Source organism: Ixodes scapularis, unplaced genomic scaffold (genome assembly GCF_016920785.2).
Source record: "Ixodes scapularis isolate PalLabHiFi unplaced genomic scaffold, ASM1692078v2 PGA_scaffold8__174_contigs__length_109621045, whole genome shotgun sequence".
NCBI lineage: Eukaryota > Metazoa > Arthropoda > Arachnida > Ixodida > Ixodidae > Ixodes > Ixodes scapularis.
Window position 1 is genome coordinate 14257847 of NW_024609883.1, and position 20285 is coordinate 14278131.

Consider the following 20285-nt stretch of genomic DNA (forward strand, 5'->3'; position numbering starts at 1 on the left):
TGCGTAAAGCTTAAAAAGGGCGTACAGGTCCAGCCTCGACTTGGGGTTGAAAATTGTCGCAGTCATGAAGGTGCCCCTCACGCGTTTTCTGTTGTTCATGCTGGTTGGTGCAGCGTTATTCGCTGATTTGAATCGTATGTTTTTGTACTGCCGGTACCACCTAAAGTTGTATTCGCTAGCGCTAAGTTTCGCAGTCTGACCAGTGGGAGTCGGCGACGTTACGTATTCATGCGTCGCCATGATTTATACATATTGTGGTGAGGTTTGTTGCTACTCGATTTATTGAATCCAAAGTCATAAACAGGATGCAAACAACATTGGAAGCGAAATTGAGGGCCTGATTCACTCGACTAGTCATCGATGAAAGGGAGGTGTCTGCGATTCAATCCTTGAGAAGAGAGCTTGAGGAGCTAAAGACGGCAAATGAGGAGCTCAATACGCAACTGCGAGAAACCGCGTCCGGGCAGGAAGAATTAGATCAATCGCAACAAAAACAACCTCATTATCCACGGTTTGCCAGACGTGGCGACTGAAATCTGCGAGGTGTACGATGTTAATTAATTGTCTTTTTGTTTTCAAATTTCGGCGTAAAACTCGAGCCCACCAGCCTAGTGCGAGTACGCAGACTTGGCTGTTTTTCTTATATCAAACACCCTGTTATTTTAAGTTTTTCAAGGCTAAGCAAAACGTATTGTCTAAAGCTTGTAAACTAAAAAGAAGGATTTTTTATTTGGGTGTGCATGATTCACATTTGTTCAGCACATAAAGGTTGTTGTTTACGCCTGGAATCTGATAGAACAAATTATGTACACGCTGTAAAACCTGCCAATACAACTGGGAAATGACAATGTACTAATATCTTTCATTGAAATTAACAGAACTCAAAACTTAGCTCGTCAAAATATTCTTTGTAGCAGTCAGCTGCAGGAGCATTCAAAATAAAACAATTTTTGTTATTTCTTCTTAATATTTTATTTATTTACTTATGTATTTATGGTACCTCTAAGGCCGAGATGAGGCCATTACAAGAGGGGAGGGTTACATTCAGGGTAACTATCAATCAGAACAAAATAATAGAAACAACGACACTAAAATTAAAACGCACGCACGCACGCACGCACACACGCAACAAAAAAAATCTCGGATTACATGGAAAGAAAGCAAATTCAAAGCAAAAGTATTCAGATAAAAGAAAACGGATGTGAAAATGAAGTTATAATGCTAGCATGCGCTACAACAACCCAAAAAGCTACGATTCAAACTGAATGAGTACAAATGATAAGAATGACAATACAAAAAATGCACTTTGACGCAAAAATAACAGAGTAAAAGAGGCAACAGAACAACAAAACAGCAAAATTCAGGATGCAGTGGGGGATTATGGGGGGAAAAATGATTGGAGAGGGCATTGCGAAACATTTTTTTATCACTTATGTTGACAATGGCTTCGGGAAGATCGTTCCAGTTCTTGATTGCGTTAGGAAGTGCTGAGTTATTAAATGCCGCTGTGGAACCAAGGATACGTTTAAAGCTTTTGCTATTATTTTGACGATGAGATATTCTATTTGGTGGTTCTAAAAGTAATGAGCCTGGTTGACCGGGATTAAAATGCAGCTGATATAGCAGACAAAGTAGTGAGATTAGGCGGCGAGTTTCGAGGGGGTGAATAGAGTTATGTTGTTTAATGAGCGAGACGCTAACAAATGAAGAATAAGATGATGCTATGAATCGAGCAGCGCGGTTTTGGACAGATTCTAGTTGATTAATTAGGTACTTCTGCTGGGGGTTCTAAATTGGCCGTTCCCGTTCGAGTTTAGTGCGAACGTAAGCATTATAAGCTAGATCACGTAAATGGGTGGGTGCGGCCTTTAAGTTTCGTTTTAAGTAGCCAAGAGTGCGCGAGGAGTCAGCGGAAATTGTGTTATTATGAAAGATCCAGGAGAGATTTGAGTTAAAATGTACACCAAGGTACTTGTATGAAAGGACACAGGGGAGGGGAACATTATTTCAGAAATATCTGAAAGATGAGACTGAACGCTTTCTAGTGACAGAAAGCACATTGCATTCAGAAATGTTAAGTTGCATTTGCCATATGGTACACCAGTCAAACATTATATTAATATACTCTGAAGAACATCCTGGTCATTTGTATTGTTAATGTTTCTGTACAACACACAGTCGTCAGCAAAAATCGTATGGTAGATGACACAGTGGTTAGAAGCTCGTTAATATAGATAAGAAAAAGAAGGGGCCCAAGCACTGTGCCCTGTGAGACTCCAGAACTCGCATCAGTAGTGAAAGATCGAAAATCGCCTGGTACGGTAAATTGTTGTCTATTGTTTAAAAAGTTACGGATCCAGTTTGGATATTAGGCGGCAGTGGGGAACGCGATTGAATAATCTTTGAACAATCTAAGAAGATAGAGTCGGTTTGAGAGATAGAGTCCACATTGGTGTGAATGTCACGGGCGAATTCAAGTAACTGCACCTCACACGAGTATTCTTTGCGAAATCCATATTTATATTTATAAAACAGTTATTTTCATGATGGGTCACGGAATGGGAGAATACTATGCGCTCTAACAATTTTTACACTACACTGGTTAGAGACATGGGGCGATAGTTACGGACGATTTTGAGCCAGATTTAAAAATAAGAATAATAGTTTCAAGTTTCCAGTCAGTGGGAATGCAACAAGATGACAATGATTGTTGAAACAATAGGCACAGTATGTCCAATAAAATGGCACTGTTGTTTTTTCAGATCTTTGAACATATGTTGTTGGCACCCGATGACGCAGAGATATCAAGGTTATTTATGAGTTTATTGATGCCGAGACATGTTATTACAATGGGGGACATGTATAAATAATCACGGTCAGTTGCAGATGGAATGTTGGGCTGGTCTTCCCAAGTAAATATAGATGTGAAGAATTAGTTAAAAACTGTAGGACAGAGGCATCACGCACTGGCTTCCCCGCTTCATCTGATAAGGTTATTCATGATTGAGATGCCTGAGGTGATATTACTTTCAATATTTTTTTGCGATTATTTGTTAGTGGAGAGGCCAAGTCGCAACCAAAGTACTTTTGCTTAGTTAGGGCAATGGAAGAATGGTATTAGCTTTCTCATTGAGCGTACTTTACCCAGGCCACGGGAGTATTGCAATTTTTGGCCAGGAGATAGAATATTTTCTTTTAATTCCCTAATGCCTTTAGTTTTTTGTTAAACCATGGTTGCTTACTGTTGGAGCGAATGTGAACTAGTGGAACAATAGTATCGGAGAGTTGAGATAATTTAGTTTTAAAAACGCGCCAATTTTCCACGACCGTTGTAGTATTAATGCCGTGAACGTAAAAGTCGTAAAAAGGGAAAGAGCATCGTTTATTGAAGCAAAGTCGGCGTTATTATAGTCACGGATTATCTTGGTTGTGACCTGTTTTTTCTCGGTATGAACGTTGATGTCAATGTTTATTCGTTTGTGGTCACTGAACTCGCTATGAACAGATACAGAGGTACGGAATTCGGGAGTAGATGTAAGGACTAAATCTAAAACGTTTCCCCCTCGCGTGGGATTATTAATTATTTTTTTAAGTCGAAGTTTTGGCAGGCGTCAAAAGATTTTATTTCTTTTCCATCCTGTGAAGTAACAATGGACCAATTTATTAGTGGGAAGTTAAATTCGTCGAATGAAAATAGGTTTGCATTTGGAAAATCTTTGCGTAAGGAATGAAGTTGGTCGTGATAAATATTAATGAACTCGGAACTACTCTCGGGAGGGCGATAACAAACGCCCAAGACATTTTTTGGAACGAGGAAAAAAAAAAAAAACAACAATCCAAGCTGTTTCGATATTGCCCTCTATTGGAGTGACGTGTGACGGAATTTTTTTTTTTGACTGCCACCACCACCCAACTTCCTCTTTTGTTTATTTTATCGCGACGGTAAAAGTTAAAGTTAGAACTGTTAGTCAGTACTTCTTTATTTTGAATATCTGGTTTCAGCCATGTCGCCATAAGGATGACGACATCAGAGTCATTATCGTAGAGAAACGAGGATTATATATCGCATCTTGGAATTACGCTTCGAATATTTTGTGAATAATATTGAAAGTGAAAGGGTGTTAGTGACATTGCAAGAAGGGGCCGATTTATTGCAAGGCAGTTTTGTATGACTGTTTACCATTTGCTATCTTGATAATGGTTTCACAGAGTTCGATTCAGAGTTGTAGACATCTGAAATGTTATCAATATTTCGTTTGTCGAAGGTTAATTTAAAAGGAACATTTCTCGTCTTGGCGTACTCGATTAGTTTCCTTCTTGCATTGCGGACAGGGAAAGAAAAGTCCTCTCCTACACAGAATGGCGTGCCTTTCAATTTAGGACCGGAGGAGAGGATGCCATCTTTGTCCTTAAACTTAGAAAACTTTACATTGATGGGGCGTATTTTTCTCGGTGGTATGCCTTCCAATGCGATGAGCTCTTTTAATATTAACGGGGTTAGTGCTGATACCAAAATGGTGACTACAGAATTCAACAACCTTCCTTTCTGATGCCGCCCACACTTCGCTTGGTCCGTCTATGAATTCATAAAACAGCAGGTTAGAACCGTAAGATCGTTTTTTGACGTCGCCGCCACTTAGAAGCCATATTATTTAATTTTTTTGATAACCTGACCAACTTTTCGCTGGACGGAGTCTTTGTGCAAGGTTTTGTATTTTGTAAGTTCAGCCTCCAGCGCGATCACTTTTGCAGATAGCTGTTTTATCTGTTCGTCCGCATTCCTCTTCTGTTCTTTCATGGTTTTCATATATGAAAAAAATTCCCTTTTGCCCTTCCTCTATTTTATTAACGGTATCAAGCATTTGTGTTTGTACATTGACAGAATGACCGGGCCAGGGGCCGAGCTTGGAGACAACGTCGCCTGCTACCAGCAGTCGTGAACGAGACAAGCAAGAGACGAAGAATGCCTAAAACAACTTGCGAACACGCTTACAAAAACCTAGAGTGTCGAAGGGGCATGACACCGTCATTACGGAGGCAGGGTTACAAAGCGGGTGTTCATATAACTGACCTGGAAGAGTAGAAGGGGTGAGCGTTCCATCTTGCCGGTGTCATGGCCCATGAAGAAATCGTTGACGTCTTCCTTATATAGGGTTCCGCCAGTTGTATAGGATCCAGGTTGCCAGGGCAGGGTTATCCATTGCTCCAGAACCGGCTGTCGTGTTGTCGTGACAGTGGTGAAAAAAGCGAAGGAAGAACAGGCCGTTCCATTGGCGCCAAGCGTGATGTGGTCGCCTCACATGCCGAAAGAGAGCAGCACCTGGAACAGTAGAAGGTGTGAGCGATCCATCTTGCCGGTGTCATGGCCCGAGAAGAAATCGTTGACGGCTTCCATATCAAAAGGGCGATGCAGCGATCCTTGTACTTTGCGCGAATACCTCATATAACGAATTCCTGGCGTTAATGACCTGTGAAACACCCGTTTGTATTTCACCACACGCAGTCCAAGTCGCAGAAAAAAATAGAGAAAAACGAGCAGCCTTCACCTTCTCTACAAGCAGCCAGAACGAGCGGCCACGTGATCTGGAGCCGATTATATGCCGCCAATCATGATCGTGGCCACGCGCTGGGGTTGGCAAAGCACAGGACACGCGCTGAGTTCAAGACATTGTTATGGTTCGGCTATTGTTGTCTCTGCAGCGATTGGACACGGGCCACTACCCGAATGCTTCTCGAGCTACCGATTATCACGAGCCCAAGTCAAGTGTTCACGCAGTGCTCGGGTCCAATCTATGAGCCGCATTTAAGTATCATCACTCGGTAGTACTCGGATCGCCGAGCAACCTTATCAAGTTTTGTGAAGGAGAGATTGAATGAAAATGCTCGCCTCGGTCCTTGAAATTCCCCCGCAACAAAGGAGTTTCTCGGCCAGTGGCGTTGCGGGCGAGTATCCTTGACTCGCCAGTAAGCTCGTGTAAAATGAAAAGCATTCCAATAGAATATCGTTGCCCCGCCCCTTTAAGGGTTCCACCGGTTGGAGACGATCCAGGTTGGCATTGCAGGGTTATCGGTAGGTCCAGCACCGGTTGTTGTGTTGTCGTGACGGTGGTGAAAGAAGCGAAGGAAGAAGAGGCCGTTCCGTTGGCGCCTACCGTGATGTGGTCACCTGACATGCCGAAAGAGAGCAGCACCTGGAACAGTAGACGGGGTGAGCGCTGCAACTTGCCGGTGTCATGGCCCGAGAAGAAATTGTTGACGGCTTCAGTATTAAGGGTTCCACCGGTTGTAGACGATGCAGGTTTCCAGGGCAGGGTTATCCATTGCTCCGGAACCGGCTGTTGTGTTGTCGTGACGGTGGTGAAAAAGCGAAGGAAGAAGAGGCCGTTCCGTTGGCACCAAGCGTGATGTGGTCGCCTGACATGCCGAAAGAGCGCAGCACCTAGAACAGTAGAAGGGGTGAGCGTTCCATCTTGCCGGTGTCATGGCCCGAGAAGAAATCGTTGACGGCTTCCTTATTAAGGGTCCCGCCGGTTGTAGACGATCCAGGTTGCCAGGGCAGGGTTATCTATTGGTCCAGAACCGGCTGTTGTGTTGTCTTGACGGTAGTGAAAAAAGCGAAGGAAGAAGAGGCCGTTCTGTTGGCGCCAAGCGTCGTGCGGTCGCCTGACATGCCGAAAGAGAGCAGCACCTGGAACAGTAGAAGGGGTGAGCGTTCCATCTTGCCGGTGTCATGGCCCGAGATGAAATCGTTGACGGCTTCAGTATTAAGGGTTCCACCGGCTGTAGACGATGCAGGTTGCCAGGGCAGGGTTATCCATAGCTCCGGAACCGGCTGTTGTGTTGTCGTGACGGTGGTGAAAAAAGCGAAGGAAGAAGAGGCCGTTCCGTTGGCACCTACCGTGATGTGGTCGCCTGACATGCCGAAAGAGAGCAGCACGTGGAACAGTAAAAGGGGTGAGCGTTCCATCTTGCCGGTGTCATGGCCCGAGAAGAAATCGTTGACGGCTTCAGTATTAAGGGTTCCGCCGGTTGTAGACGATGCAGGTTGCCAGGGCAGGGTTATCCATTGCTCCAGAACCGGCTGTTGTGTTGTCGTGACGGTGGTGAAAAAGCGAAGGAAGAAGAGGCCGTTCCGTTGGCACCAAGCGTGATATGGTCGCCTGACATGCCGAAAGAGCGCAGCACCTGGAACAGTGGAAGGGGTGAGCGTTCCATCTTGCCGGTGTCATGGCCCGAGAAGAAATCGTTGACGGCTTCCTTATTAAGGGTCCCGCCGGTTGTGAACGATCCAGGTTGCCAGGGCAGGGTTATCTATTGCTCCAGAACCGGCTGTTGTGTTGTCATGACGGTAGTGAAAAAAGCGAAGGAAGAAGAGGCCGTTCCGTTGGCGCCAAGCGTTGTGCGGTCGCCTGACATGCCGAAAGAGAGCAGCACCTCGAACAGTAGAAGGGGTGAGCGTTCCATCTTGCCGGTGTCATGGCCCGAGAAGAAATCGTTGACGGCTTCAGTATTAAGGGTTCCACCGGTTGTAGACGATCCAGGCTGCCAGGGCAGGGTTATCCATTGCTCCAGAACCGGCTGTTGTGTTGTCGTGACGGTGGTGAAAAGGCGAAGGAAGAAGAGGCCGTTCCGTTGGCACCAAGCGTGATGTGGTCACCTGACATGCCGAAAGAGGGCAGCACCTGGAACAGAAGAAGGGGTGAGCGTTCCATCTTGCCGGTGTCATAGCCCGAGAATAGATCGTTGACGGCTTCCTTATTAAGGGTCCCGCTGGTTGCAGACGATCCAGGTTGCCAGGGCAGGTTTATCCATTGCTCCAGAACCGGCTGTTCTGTTGTCGTGACGGTGGTGCAAAAAGCGAACGAAGAATAGGCCGGTCCGTTGGCACCAAGCGTGATGTGGTCGCCTGACATGCCGAAAGAGAGCAGCACCTGGAACAGTAGAAGGCGTGAGCGTTCCATCTTGCCGGTGTCATGGCTCGAGAAGAATTCGTTGACGGCTTCCTTATTAAGGGTCCCGCCGGCTGTAGACGATCCAGGTTGCCAGGGCAGGGTTATACATTGCTCCAGAACCAGTTGTTGTGTTGTCGTGACGGTGGTGAAAAAAGCGACGGAAGAAGAGGCCGTTCCGTTGGCACCAAGCGTGATGGGGTCCCCTGACATGCCGAAAGAGAGCAGCACCTGGAACAGTAGAAGGGGTGAGCGTTCCATCTTGCCGGTGTCATGGCCCGAGAATAAATCGTTCACGGCTGGCTTCCTTATTAAGGGTCCTGAGGGTTGTAGACGATCCAGGTTGCCAGGGCAGGGTTATACATTGCTCCAGAACCGGCTGTTGTGTTGTCGTGACGGTGGTGAAAAAAGCGAAGGAAGAAGAGGCCGTTCCGTTGGCGCCAAGCGTGATGTGGTCGCTTGACATGCCGAAAGAGAGCAGCACCTGGAACAGTAGAAGGGGTGAGCGTTCCATCTTGCCGGTGTCATGGCCCGAGAAGAAATCGTTGACGGCTTCCTTATTAAGGGTCCCGCTGGTTGCAGACGATCCAGGTTGCCAGGGCAGGGTTATACATTGCTCCAGAACGGGCTGTTGTGTTGTCGTGACGGTGGTGAAAAAAGCGAAGGAAGAAGAGGCCGTTTCGTTGGCGCCAAGCGTGATGTGGTCGCCTGACATGCCGAAAGAGAGCAGCACCTGGAACAGTAGAAGAGGTGAGCGTTCCATCTTGCCGGTGTTATGACCCGAGAAGAAATCGTTGACGGCTGGCTCCCTTATTAAGGGTCCCGCTGGTTGCAGACGATCCAGGTTGCCAGGGCAGGGTTATACATTGCTCCAGAACCGGCTGTTGTGTTGTCGTGACGGTGGTGAAAAAAGCGAAGGAAGAAGAGGCCGTTCCGTTGGCGCCAAGCGTGATGTGGTCGCCTGACATGCCGAAAGAGCGCAGCACCTGGAACAGTAGAAGGGGTGAGCGTTCCATCTTGCGGTGTCATGGCCCGAGAAGAAATCGTTGACGGCTTCCTTATTAAGGGTCCCGCTGGTTGCAGACGATCCAGGTTGCCGGGGCAGGGTTATCCATTCCTCCAGAGCCGGCTGTTGTGTTGGCGTGACGGTGGTGAAAAAAACGAAGGAAGAAGAGGCCGTTCCGTTGGCGCCAAGCGTGATGTGGTCGCCTGTCATGCCGGAAGAGAGTAGTACCTGGAACAGTAGAAGGGTTGAGCGTTCCATCTTGCCGGTGTCATGCCCCAAGAAGAAATCGTCGACGGCTTCCTTATTAAGGGTCCCGCCGGTTGTAGACGATCCAGGTTGCCAGGGCAGGGTTATCTATTGCTCCAGAACCGGCTGTTTTGTTGTCGTGACGGTGGTAAAAAAGCGAAGGAAGAAGAGGCCGTTCCGTTGGTACCAAGCGTGATGTGGTCGCCTGACATGCCGAAAGAGAGTAGTACCTGGAACAGTAGAAGGGGTGAGCGTTCTATCTTGCCGGTATCATGCCCCCATTCAGCGAACACCGCGGTGTGGTTGTTGGTGCAGGGTCTTGACTCGACTGCCTATAAAACAGCCCTGAAATATTTCCAGCCAACTCTGAGATCTACAGTAAATATTAAAAAAAATTAAGGGAACGTACAGTTTTTTTTAATTGTCTCCAGAAGCGTACTATTCTTAGCTTTTTAATTACGCGATTGTTTCTATGAATCGATGTAGTGCAAAATAAAATTGTAAGACGGCAAATTTTCAACAGACGGTTTATTTTATAGATTGGTAAGTAATAATGCTATTGATTTCCTTTTGCGCGTATCTTGTACTTGGACGTCGATAACACCCGACGATGTCTTTTTTTGAGGGTGCTTTTAACCGTTCGGACATAGAATGGGTTGACAATATACAACTTTCGTGCAGTTCATAATTTCTTTAGAATACGTTCAAGCAACTCACAACAAGCATTAGTTAAAACACTGATTGTCCCTTCCACCAAGACTTATTTCGCGTGAAACTATTCTATATTGTTTTAAATAAATCTTCCTTATTCTGTCTGTTCTGGGATGACGATTTGGGTCGTCAGTGATCAGGAAGTAGTTGTATCGCATGCAACATGTAAACACGCTGTAACCCCTAAGCCTTGCTTCCCTAAAGTTTTTTTTTTGATCGGGGTTAGAATGGCAACCTATCGTTTTACATTGTGGCTTATTTTCCCGACTTTAAATGATGCTGTGCTACAATTTATTTAAAATATCTGTGGAAATTATATACACGTGCAGTGTTTTCTATTTATTGATGCGTTTATTTTCTTTAGAATGTAATCAGGTAGGTGCATAAATGACAAACCATGGACGTGGAAGAATCTGCGATTTCTTTTTAAAAGAACAATTGGCGCTAACTTCTAATATGTAAAGAAATGAAAAACTCGGTGTCAGGTATTCAGAGCAAATGTCTCGATTACGCTTAAAAAAAGAAAAGTAACGAACTCTTTCTTTTTTCTACTCTAGGTTTTAGGTAGGCTAACAACCCAAAATAATCAGGGAGGCTTGCTAAACATCGTGCAATATTTTAAGAAACATAGGTATACCAGCCATTCCTGACAATAAGTAGACTTCGGATGACTTTAAAAAGGCAATATCCAACGACTAATTTCCATTCTTTTTCTTTAGCACAGCTGAGGACATTGCTCCGCACACCTTGACGCCTATAATTAATCAAATGCTAGAATTTATTATCGACGATAATAGGGTATCTAATCCCCTTTGTATTTTCAAATGTCATTCAGTCGCATGACTTGATGGAGTTCACAACCGTTTTCTTCATGGATACGCGCTCCCTAGTTAATTTATTTAAAAAATCTCTCCTCACAGAGGCTCCCATCTGAGTACAAGGCAGCCATTGCTGTACCCAGCCATCAGGAAGGCCTTAACGAAATGTTTCTCACCAGGGCCCGTTTGCTCGAAGCTGGTTTACTAACCGCGGTTAACCGGATTTCCCTACGAGGGGGAATTGTAGGTCACGTGACCTGCAGAGTAGGGACGCCGGAGTAAAATAGTACCTAGCATCAGACAATATGTCCAATATGGCTGCTACGGCCGCTCGTCACGCTTGGGAACATTTATTTTTACGAAGATGCGTCATCCTCGTGTCACGAAAAGGACATTTCAACACAAAGTCTACTGTCGGAGTTGACGGCGAGCATGCTGTGGGAGCAGGGCCACGCCTGACTGGTTTCGTCGAGTTTGAATAACATCACGCACCGCCCTCTGAAGTGGACTTGTTTTATTGAATGCTACAGTCAGCGGGATCTTCAAAACGTATATCCTAGGTAAGTGCCGCGATGTTTCACGAGAAAGTTATGAGATTGTACCGCTATCAAAATTTCATGTCAGCAGAACTTGCGTTGTAATCAACGTCCAGCTTTCTTTTCTTTTTTTCACTTTTAAAACCTACCTCGAGCCCCAATCGCATGTTAGTGCAACAAATCTCTCTCCGAAAAACGGCCTCTAATCGCGGAGTCTGGTTTATAGTACAGTTCGTCGTGTTTTGTATTTGCAGCGCATCCACAACACCGACGACCCCCTTTAGCGACGGTTCAACGAAGGCAAGATGCAAACTAAAAACTTCCCTCAGAAGCAAAGATCCGTTACCTCAACAGAAGCTGCCGGCACGGATGCCGGCACGGCATTCGATCGAACTTCGGTACTGTCGTCTGCGAACTTGTACAACTGGAAAATAAACAAAGCTTCTATCGGAAAAGAAGTGTGCATATTTTCTCTTGCGCTTGTCTTTCTTCAATTTATTTTGTTTCAGATAACTAGATGTCTTATTAGGATTATAAAGAGAGACATAATTACGTAGCAGACGATCACAACCAATCTGAAATCTAAACTGAGTCAGGCGAATGCAAGCATCACCATGAAACGGCAGAGGAATTGGTCATTGGATGAACAATTAGAACTAATTCGGGCAGTGGGGGAGAGGAAACATCAAATTATGGGCAAGTTCAGTGCTACGGTCACGACCCAAACAAAAAGGCAGGCATGGGACGAAATTTACAGAGCCATGGGCTGTTTGCGCACCCCAGACCAGCTACAACAGTGCTGGAGAAACCTCCTAAAAAAGACTAGACAACTCTACAGCTTATTCAAGAAGCATGAACAGCGCACCGGTAAGTTCATTGTGTTCTTAAGTTCAAAAGATATTGCATTGCTTTAGTGATAATACATGAGCAACCAAACCTAGAAACGTGAATGTGGACATTTGTATATTCGTTCACCTTTGCCCTCTGCTGGGAGTCGACTTTTCACCTTCCTTGAACAGCAGCAAAAGCAGTGTTACAGCATCAGAAAACAATTTATTCCAGTTTATGTACAAGTTCTGCACAGGCTGTATGGAACTTGTAAAACAGTTCAGTGGAAGACCCAAAACTTCGGACAAAATATTAAAACAGATTATAAGAGAGCACAATGGTAGAGGCCGACAGGCCAAACTGTAAGAAAGTAAAAATTGCACGATTACACAGTCCACAGTTTCAGCAGTGTTATCTAGCAGTTAATGAATGTTTAAAAGAATGTCTCATGCAGTATTTGTTTATTTTAATTTTCCCATGAAAGTTCCATTTACATACTTGGTTGAACAGTGAACCCCACCTCCTCTGTTTTTGCTCGTAACTCGAGTAAGTAAGAGTCGAGACGAAATTACTACGCCTTAATTCATAGGTGCTGGGCCAAACCCCCACGTCCTGACGCCCCTCGTCGAGGCCGTCCTCGAAGTGATCGGCGAGGACTCGCCCAACCTGTGCGGGTTGGAGGCCACCATAGGTGACACCGAAGAGTAGGTGACTGGTTTCTAGACCCGATTGTGTGAAGAGTAAATGGTTTTAAGGAACCGGTCACAGTAATGCAGAACTGTCGTTCCAGGCGAGGTTCTAAAAGACGAGGACAAATGATGATAAGATGGGCATGTTGCCATTTGAATGGCATTACTGCCGAGTACTTTTATATAAAGACCAGAGGCCGGATGCCCGAAACTTTCTTACAACAAAGTTACAAACTTTTGAGTATTCCCGAAGCAAAATGTTTGTAAGTTTTGCGCAAGTTCTGACGAAATCCGTAGCTTGCGCAAAACTTACGATCTTTGTGCTTCGGGAATACTTAAAAGTTCGTAAATTTGTCATAAGATAAATCTACTAACTTTTTTGTCGTAAGAAAGTTCCGGGAATCTGGCTTCAGTTCTATTTCAACAGCAAAAGCTCAAAGGCGGTTCGAAATATAAGTCACGAAACCGTCTTCCAGAGTGCACTCTAAGATCTGACGAGGCACCAGCGCTACCACATTTCTAATTATTTTCAACAAGGCTGAAACAGTTTCACCGAAGCTACAAATTCATGCAATAGCACGGCATGCAATGAGAAATCAGGTGGTAAAGCTGTTTATTACCATCTTATAGAAATTAAATGCAACAAAGTGGCAATGGCTTTTCTTTAATGCTAACTGTAGCACGCTTTCAATATGCAAATTAAAAGATCACACACAGTACAACCATCCTGTTGCTTGTTTTACCAACTTAGGAAAATTGGCTCAAACATTAACTTCATTCTGGTCAAGAAGTTAACTACCCCCATGATGGTAACCTGTGTGAGTGAAATCAATACCAGTGAAGCTATGTGCTGTAATGTTTGAAGTTGTCCTATAAATGTGCAGTGCATTGTGGTTTGACTGGACATGTGACCACTAAATTTATGAACTGTTAATCGCATAGCTACACAGCTGCATTCTAACCTTTAGAATGCAGCTGTGTGCTCTTCACAACCAAATGCACATTTTCCTACACCATGTACTGGGCAATTGTGCAAGAAGTAACAACACTGCGCTCCGACCTCAAGCCTGTGCGTCAGTGTATAAACCAACTTGGCTCACAAACTTTGTCCTCTGTACCAACCCGTATGAATGAATTTTGGCGCAGCATCGGTGTCTTTATCAGGGTTACAAACTTTGCACAGTGTGTTTTCTTTGCCCATGCTGACAAGAACAAAACCTGACCACTTTTTACACTTGAATTTGTCGCAGTGACAGCTCCAGGGGAATAGATCCACAGCCTGGTCCCTCTGGGAGCGGAGCAAGTGCGGCAGTGCTGCACGAGAGTCGGCCGCTGGAGGCGGTGCAGCGGGCTCCAACAAATGTGCCATACAGCCGACGTTGGTGCCGGGAGGCTTCACAGCGCTTCTTGCAGGAGACAGAAAGGCAGCAGCAGCTCGAGGGAGCTAATCTCCTGCTGGAGAAGGAGAGCACAGAAATGGTTAAGCAAGCTGCCACGGCAACAATTGCAGCAGCAACTGCTGCCGAGGAGTTCTACCAGCAGTCAAAAAAATTACTAGAGGACCAAAAAAATTTAATTCAACTGGAAACACAGCGTGCAGAATTGGAAATCAAATTGCTAAAAAAACAATTAGGAGAAGAGTAAACATTGACATATTACGCTGTTTTTAATTTTCATTTTGAATGTATATATATATGACAAAGCCAACACAGCTGCTGATAAATAAAATCCATTTTACTTGCAACTGTATATTTCTAGATTCAGATCTGCTATACTCTGTCTCGTCCTACGATGGACTAAAGCCCAATGCTACACGCCGCCGGGTCCAATCACGAGCCTGTTTGAAACCATGTGGTATATTTGCTCCGTCAAACATATCGGTGCGCCGAAACGTGTCATGCGAAGACAAGTTTTTCATCTGCTTATCGAGAACTAACGGCGGCTCCGCCTGCTTGCAGGGTTTTTGCTCTAGTTTCTTGTCACAGCACGAATAGTTGCGACGCTCAAGGAATCTTGACTGCTGATCCATCTCCGTGTGCTCTGTCCGTACCGCCGTCAGCCTCGTATGCGCCTCAGTTGCCGCTAAGACTAAAAGCCTGCCTTGCATGTACTCATCGGAAGATCCTCTGGCTAATTTTATCATTTGCCTAATTTATCTTCGTATCTCCCTGAACCATAGCCTATGGTATTCGTGTTCCCGCTGCGCCGGGGTAATCGGCAGCAGTAGTCAAGCGTAATATGTGGGGACGGCGTGGGCGAAAATTCCACTCTCTTCCAACCTAACGCAGAAACAACATTTGGTATTCCAATGTTTGATCAATTAAAAACAAGCAGAATGCACTGGTACTCAAGACCATGCAAAGCAGCATGTGCAATATATTGGTATACTTACGCTCAACCGAAGAACTGGCTGACGATGGCATCCCGAGCCTCGTTGCTTTCATCACGGCCCGCTGCCACGGGCTCGACGGGAACCTCTTCGGGGAGGACAGTCCTTGGCATGCTGCAGGGGTATGTCTTGGCCAGGTTGTGCAGGACACAGCAGGCAACAGTGATGTCGCAGCATCTCTCTGGCTGCATCCTCAACTCAGCATGGAGGCAATGAAATCTCCGCTTGAGCTGGCCTATTGTCCTGCACAGTGTATAAATAGAGCAAGATCTGTTATCCTTTTGAAGTGGTTTATAAGAACATCTAATGAGATCGGCATGCGATGTCTATCATCGCTCCAGCCCATCGAAAACATGGTATTATGCCTAATAGTTAATATTTTTGTTGGAATATTTTAACATAGTAATGAAATGCAGATTTTGTTAAAGATTTCAGTGATGTGATTGGTCTGAGTCATTTTGGAGCAGCCCTTGGAGCAGTCAAAAGTCAATTATGGTGCAACAAAAAGAACTTTTGTAGCATAAGCGCACATTCATTTTTATTGATACCAATGCAAACATCGCGTCAAGATTAATTTTTCGGCCTGTCCAACTAAAGGGCAAAGTCTACGTTGCCTTCTCACATACGTTCAAACCTTTGTTAGCATCAACTGCGCAGCAAGAGTTCCTCAAACACAAAACTATAGCGTTCAGTTGCGTGGAGAAGCACCATGACAGGGTAACAAAAAGGTGAGTGATGAAGGACAGCACAAACTCCTTTAAATGGTTATTTTAGGTACTGAATGCCACTAAATTAGTACAATAACATTGGTCACATAAACTGATGTTTCCTTCAAGTTCTAGAGGTTGTAATAAAACTGCAATTTATAAATGAGAAAAAAAAACAAAGCAATTATCATTTGATTATCAACATAAATTACATTTTATCTGTAGAACTTCAGAGCAAAAACGGCATGTGAACGAAACTTAAAAACAAACCCGCCGAACTCATTCAGGCTCTTCCTGAGATTTCATCCACTGCTCCTGTCAATTTAGTTCTAATCTACTCGCACCTACAGAAAATTGATAGCTAAACAAATGAGTTTGCATAAATAAATAAACATGCATAAGAGCATATATAAATGCTCTTGCAATACCAAAGTACCCTTACTAAATCTCGAAATTGGAAAAGGTGCCGCCGGAATCTTGTAATCCATCATATTTACGAGCCGAAGTTGTGTTCAGGAATTGTGTTGAGTCTCACTTTGGAGGAGAGCTTTCTCCTTAACACAGGGTCCGCTGCAGAGAAGCAAGACATACAAAGTTGCGATGCCTACTCCGTGGTGTTTGCTTCTTTGCAGTACACCGGTGCGTGGTGAAAAGCGCATTCAACGACCCTATAGTCCGTTGCAACCTAAGAACGAAGGGCGAGGGTAAGACGGGTTGGGGAGGAGGAAGCAGGCGGAACGCTAAAGAGAGAAGGAGGTTTCCCCCTCTCTTCTCTAGCGTTCCGTCTGCTTCCTCCTCCCCGGCCTGTCTTACCCTCGCCCTTCGTTCTTAGGTTGCAACGGACTATAGCTAACCCTCCAGAATGAACAGACGACTAACATAAAAATTATTGCGAAACTTCCAGATATTGCCTGTCATTCATACGAAATGTGATGGAATGGTATCGTATACGAGACTATAATCAAAAGTTTTGAAAACCTGAAAACTTGCGTAAGCATATCGTGACGGTCCGGCCGGGCAGCGAAGCCCGAGCTATTATATTTTCAGTATTATTAAAATGAAAATAAGTTTTGGTGCTACGTTGGTGCAAATTTCTCACATTTTTGTTAAATGTAGCAGGACGTAGCAGGGTAATCACTTTGGCGCAAATGGCGCAGCAATCCCATCAAAGATATAATGAAAATGTTCTTCGCAAAAACTTGCAAGGAAAATTGCAGTTTGAGATAAGCAGTATTTAATAAGATATGCTTGAATAAGTCTGTACACAAACTGTCTAAAAACAAAACCTGCCTAAGCCAGTGTTTTTTTTTTCACATTGCAAGCTGTTTTTTTTTTCTAAGAATTGCTTTACATTTAGGCAATATAGAGTAACAAAAAAAATTAACTGCTATTGTTTGAAATGTGTAAACAGCTAGTAAAAACCTGTAGGTTAATAAACCCAGTCATACAGGAAGGATATGTTTCAGAGAAGTTCTAACTTCTATTCTGGAGTTTATACAGAAAAGAGCAAATGAAATATAACAATTATTGTGACATATAGAGTTAACTGGCTAATGGTTGAATTTTGTGAATTGATGTTCTTCATTCCCACAATGCTGGCTAACCTTAGAATAAACATTTCAGGCTATGGCAGTAGGTTATAGCCCGTAGTATAAATAAGGTATAGTAGAGATACGCCTTCCTCTCCTTGCTTCTGAGCAGCCGTAGCCTACTATGCAAGAACATAAAAATGGCAACAAATGTAAAGCTCAGGCACAACCACATAAAAAAGGTTAGGTGCCTCAAGGTACCGAAACACTGAACCGTCGAACCAGGACGCATAGCCTGGCTTTACCGTTCCACGATGCTCCTCGTTGTGCTATGTAACGCATTGTAGGCGACCTCCGCTGCTGATGACGGAGACAGGAAGGGCGTCATCAGCCATGGCTTGCAGGTGTAGCCGCTGTCTCCAAGCAGTAGGCCCTCGTAAACGCCATCGGCCAGCTTGCCTGACAACGAGCCCTCGGTGAATATCCTAGAGTCGTGGGTGCTTCCAGGCCATTTTGCAACCACATTGCGGATACGGTAAAAGACGTCAACCACTAACTGTACATTTATTGAATGGTACAGATGGCGGTTAACGTACACCTCCTCATGCACTTGTGGTGCCTGTATCCGAATGTGAGTGCCATCAACAGCACCCACGACCGAAGGAAACCCACCGATCTCAAAGAAGGCCTGTTGTAAGGCATGACCCTCAGCTTCACCTGGCCACCTGCATTGTAGATGGATTTGAGTGAGCCTGTAGCACTATGACATTAACAGTGACAGTTTTGTTGTTATGATCACATGCTTCAAAATAACACAGCTATCATTCATCGTCATCAATAGTGAGCAATAAAAGCCTCGTCTGCACAATGACAGTACTCAGTAGCCGCAAGACTAGCTCAGTAGCAACAAGTGCATAGTTGGGAGTGCAGAAACCAGGCTGTTTGTAAATGTCTGCACTCCTACTTTATTTGTAGATTAGTTGAATTTGCACCTGCCCCAATAATAGGTACTAAGGGAGTCATTTTGTACACTCCAGTTGGTTCGTGTAATTTTACTGCCCAGTTCACTGGTCTGCATGTCACGCTCATTACCAAAAAACAAATATCGAGTGCTGAAGCAACACTTCTAATGATCCTTTAGGGAGGTACCAGTATACGTGGGGATCGATGCGCTGGCAGATATTCAGGCTAGCAAGCCTACAGCTTAGGAAACAAAAACGAAAGGGTCATTGCGCAGGTGCTGCGCCGTAAATAAATTGCAGAATAGGTGTGCGGAGAAGACCATCTTTAACGAATTCGGGGGTTTCAGCGAACACAATTCACGCACCGAAATTTCTATACAAAGGGTTTCTGAAATAATGGTGATTGCTCATCGAGCAATCTAGGCCCAGGCTTTTTTTCTGGGAAAACTGGCCTGCACATGCGCCTAATATCGGGACGCACCAGAGATGCTCCAGACCACTTACCCTATGAAGTCTTGGGCACGACGTGCCAAGGCCTGAGTCACCCGCCTCACAGTCCGCGAAGCAGTGGAGACGTGCACACGGATGTAGTCCCCTGCGGTGATGAGGAAGTTCCCCGTGGCGTAGAACTGTAAGGCGACAATGACCTGCTGCTCTGCAGAGAGGGCGCGGCTGCGACGCGTCGGCCGCTCCAAGTCCGGGCGCAGTGTGTCGGCGAGGAACACAATGCCCGCGCGACCGAATCGAAAGCGCTCCTGCAGTTCGTCCTCATCGAACTCCTCCAAAGGGTTCAAGCGGTCACGGAACACACGCTGCCGTCCCATCATCACAACAGCGTACTGGACGAACACGCGCTCTCTTCGATGTCGGCGTCGCGTCACAGTCGACATTGCGTCCCTTATCTTCACCAATCCGTCCGCAAATCAGTTGTCAGTCAGTCCGGTAGTCAGTCGGCGAGCGAGTCGGAGGGTCGGTTGGGCAAACGGCAGGAGAAGACAAACAGTGAAAATCAGGTGATAACTAAAGCGCGGGAAACGTGCGTCGCAAAACACGGAGAACAAAACAACGAAAACAACGAATCTATAAAGACCGTTGCCAGACCCGAAATCAACGCTGCGAACTTATGCTGTGTTTGCGGCACAATAGATGCATCAAGATATTTATTATTTTTTTAAAGTACATATATATTTTCATGCATAAAAAGAAACATTGTGATACGATGTTGTTTTTATTTTTCTTAATAAAGACAAAACTGGCAAAAAGGTTTCTTAAAAGGCTATTGTTTGCTTCGACCGGAAGGTGGCGGGAGCTACCGCATAATAATAAAACACGGAGAAATTGTGCGTTGAGTTTTTGTCGAACGCGGCTAGGTACTCGGATGTACCTAGGTAGGGAAACGCGGTTAACTTTTAACCGCGGTTAGAGTTAACCAGCTTCGAGCAAACGGGCCCAGAAGCCAATATCTCTAACCAAAGATTTTTTTTAAAAATTACTTGAGCACTTATATACAAATATTTATAGTTATCTTTAGTTCAAAAACGTCGATACCCTATACCAGCATGGATTACGTTCTGGTGTCTTTTGCAGCAAACTGCTCATTCAATTTGCCCATGACATTTTGTTTTTCATTAGAAGCAAAAATACAAACTAATTGTCTGGCTTTATATTTTCGTCAAGCGTTTTATAAAGAACCAAATTCATTCCTTACGCTCTCACTATAGTTTTTTTGCCTTCCCTGACAACCTCGAAGAATATATAAGATGTTGCATATCTAAGCGCACCCAAGGTGCAATTAATTGTCAATGGTGTTACTTTGCCGTGTGCGACAGTGACGTCAGGCGCCCTCCAAGGTTCCGCTTTGGAACCTTTGTATACTTTGGGTGCGGCTCTCGAGCCGCATGCGGTTCTTCGCGTG

The 20285-nt window shown here is 44.9% G+C and overlaps 1 protein-coding gene and 1 long non-coding RNA gene across 2 annotated transcripts; both read right to left on the bottom strand.

Moving 5' to 3' along the window:
- Window positions 1-14025: 14025 nt before the first annotated feature.
- LOC115318095 lies at window positions 14026-17742 on the bottom strand. The gene is made up of 3 exons (XR_005715109.1): window positions 17714-17742; window positions 15176-15415; window positions 14026-14238 (listed from the first exon to the last, which is right to left on the bottom strand). It is a non-coding gene; the product is annotated as an uncharacterized LOC115318095 (long non-coding RNA).
- Window positions 17710-19418, bottom strand: LOC120838443 (putative nuclease HARBI1). The gene is made up of 3 exons (XM_040208376.2): window positions 18875-19418; window positions 18081-18133; window positions 17710-17867 (listed from the first exon to the last, which is right to left on the bottom strand). Exons 1-3 carry the CDS (start codon window positions 19258-19260, stop codon window positions 17710-17712), a joined length of 597 nt encoding a protein of 198 aa, XP_040064310.1. The 5' UTR covers window positions 19261-19418.
- Window positions 19419-20285: the final 867 nt, after the last annotated feature.

Excerpts from the sequence above, each read along its gene's own strand:
- LOC120838443 (XM_040208376.2), bottom strand. The coding sequence starts at position 19,260 with ATGTCGACTGTGACGCGACGCCGACATCGAAGAGAGCGCGTGTTCGTC. Across the intron at positions 18,134-18,874 it reads CGTGCCCAAGACTTCATAGG|GTGGCCAGGTGAAGCTGAGG; the intron begins GTAAGTGGTCTG and ends TCTACAATGCAG. Across the intron at positions 17,868-18,080 it reads ACAGGCCTTCTTTGAGATCG|GCAAGCTGGCCGATGGCGTT; the intron begins GTGGGTTTCCTT and ends GCTCGTTGTCAG.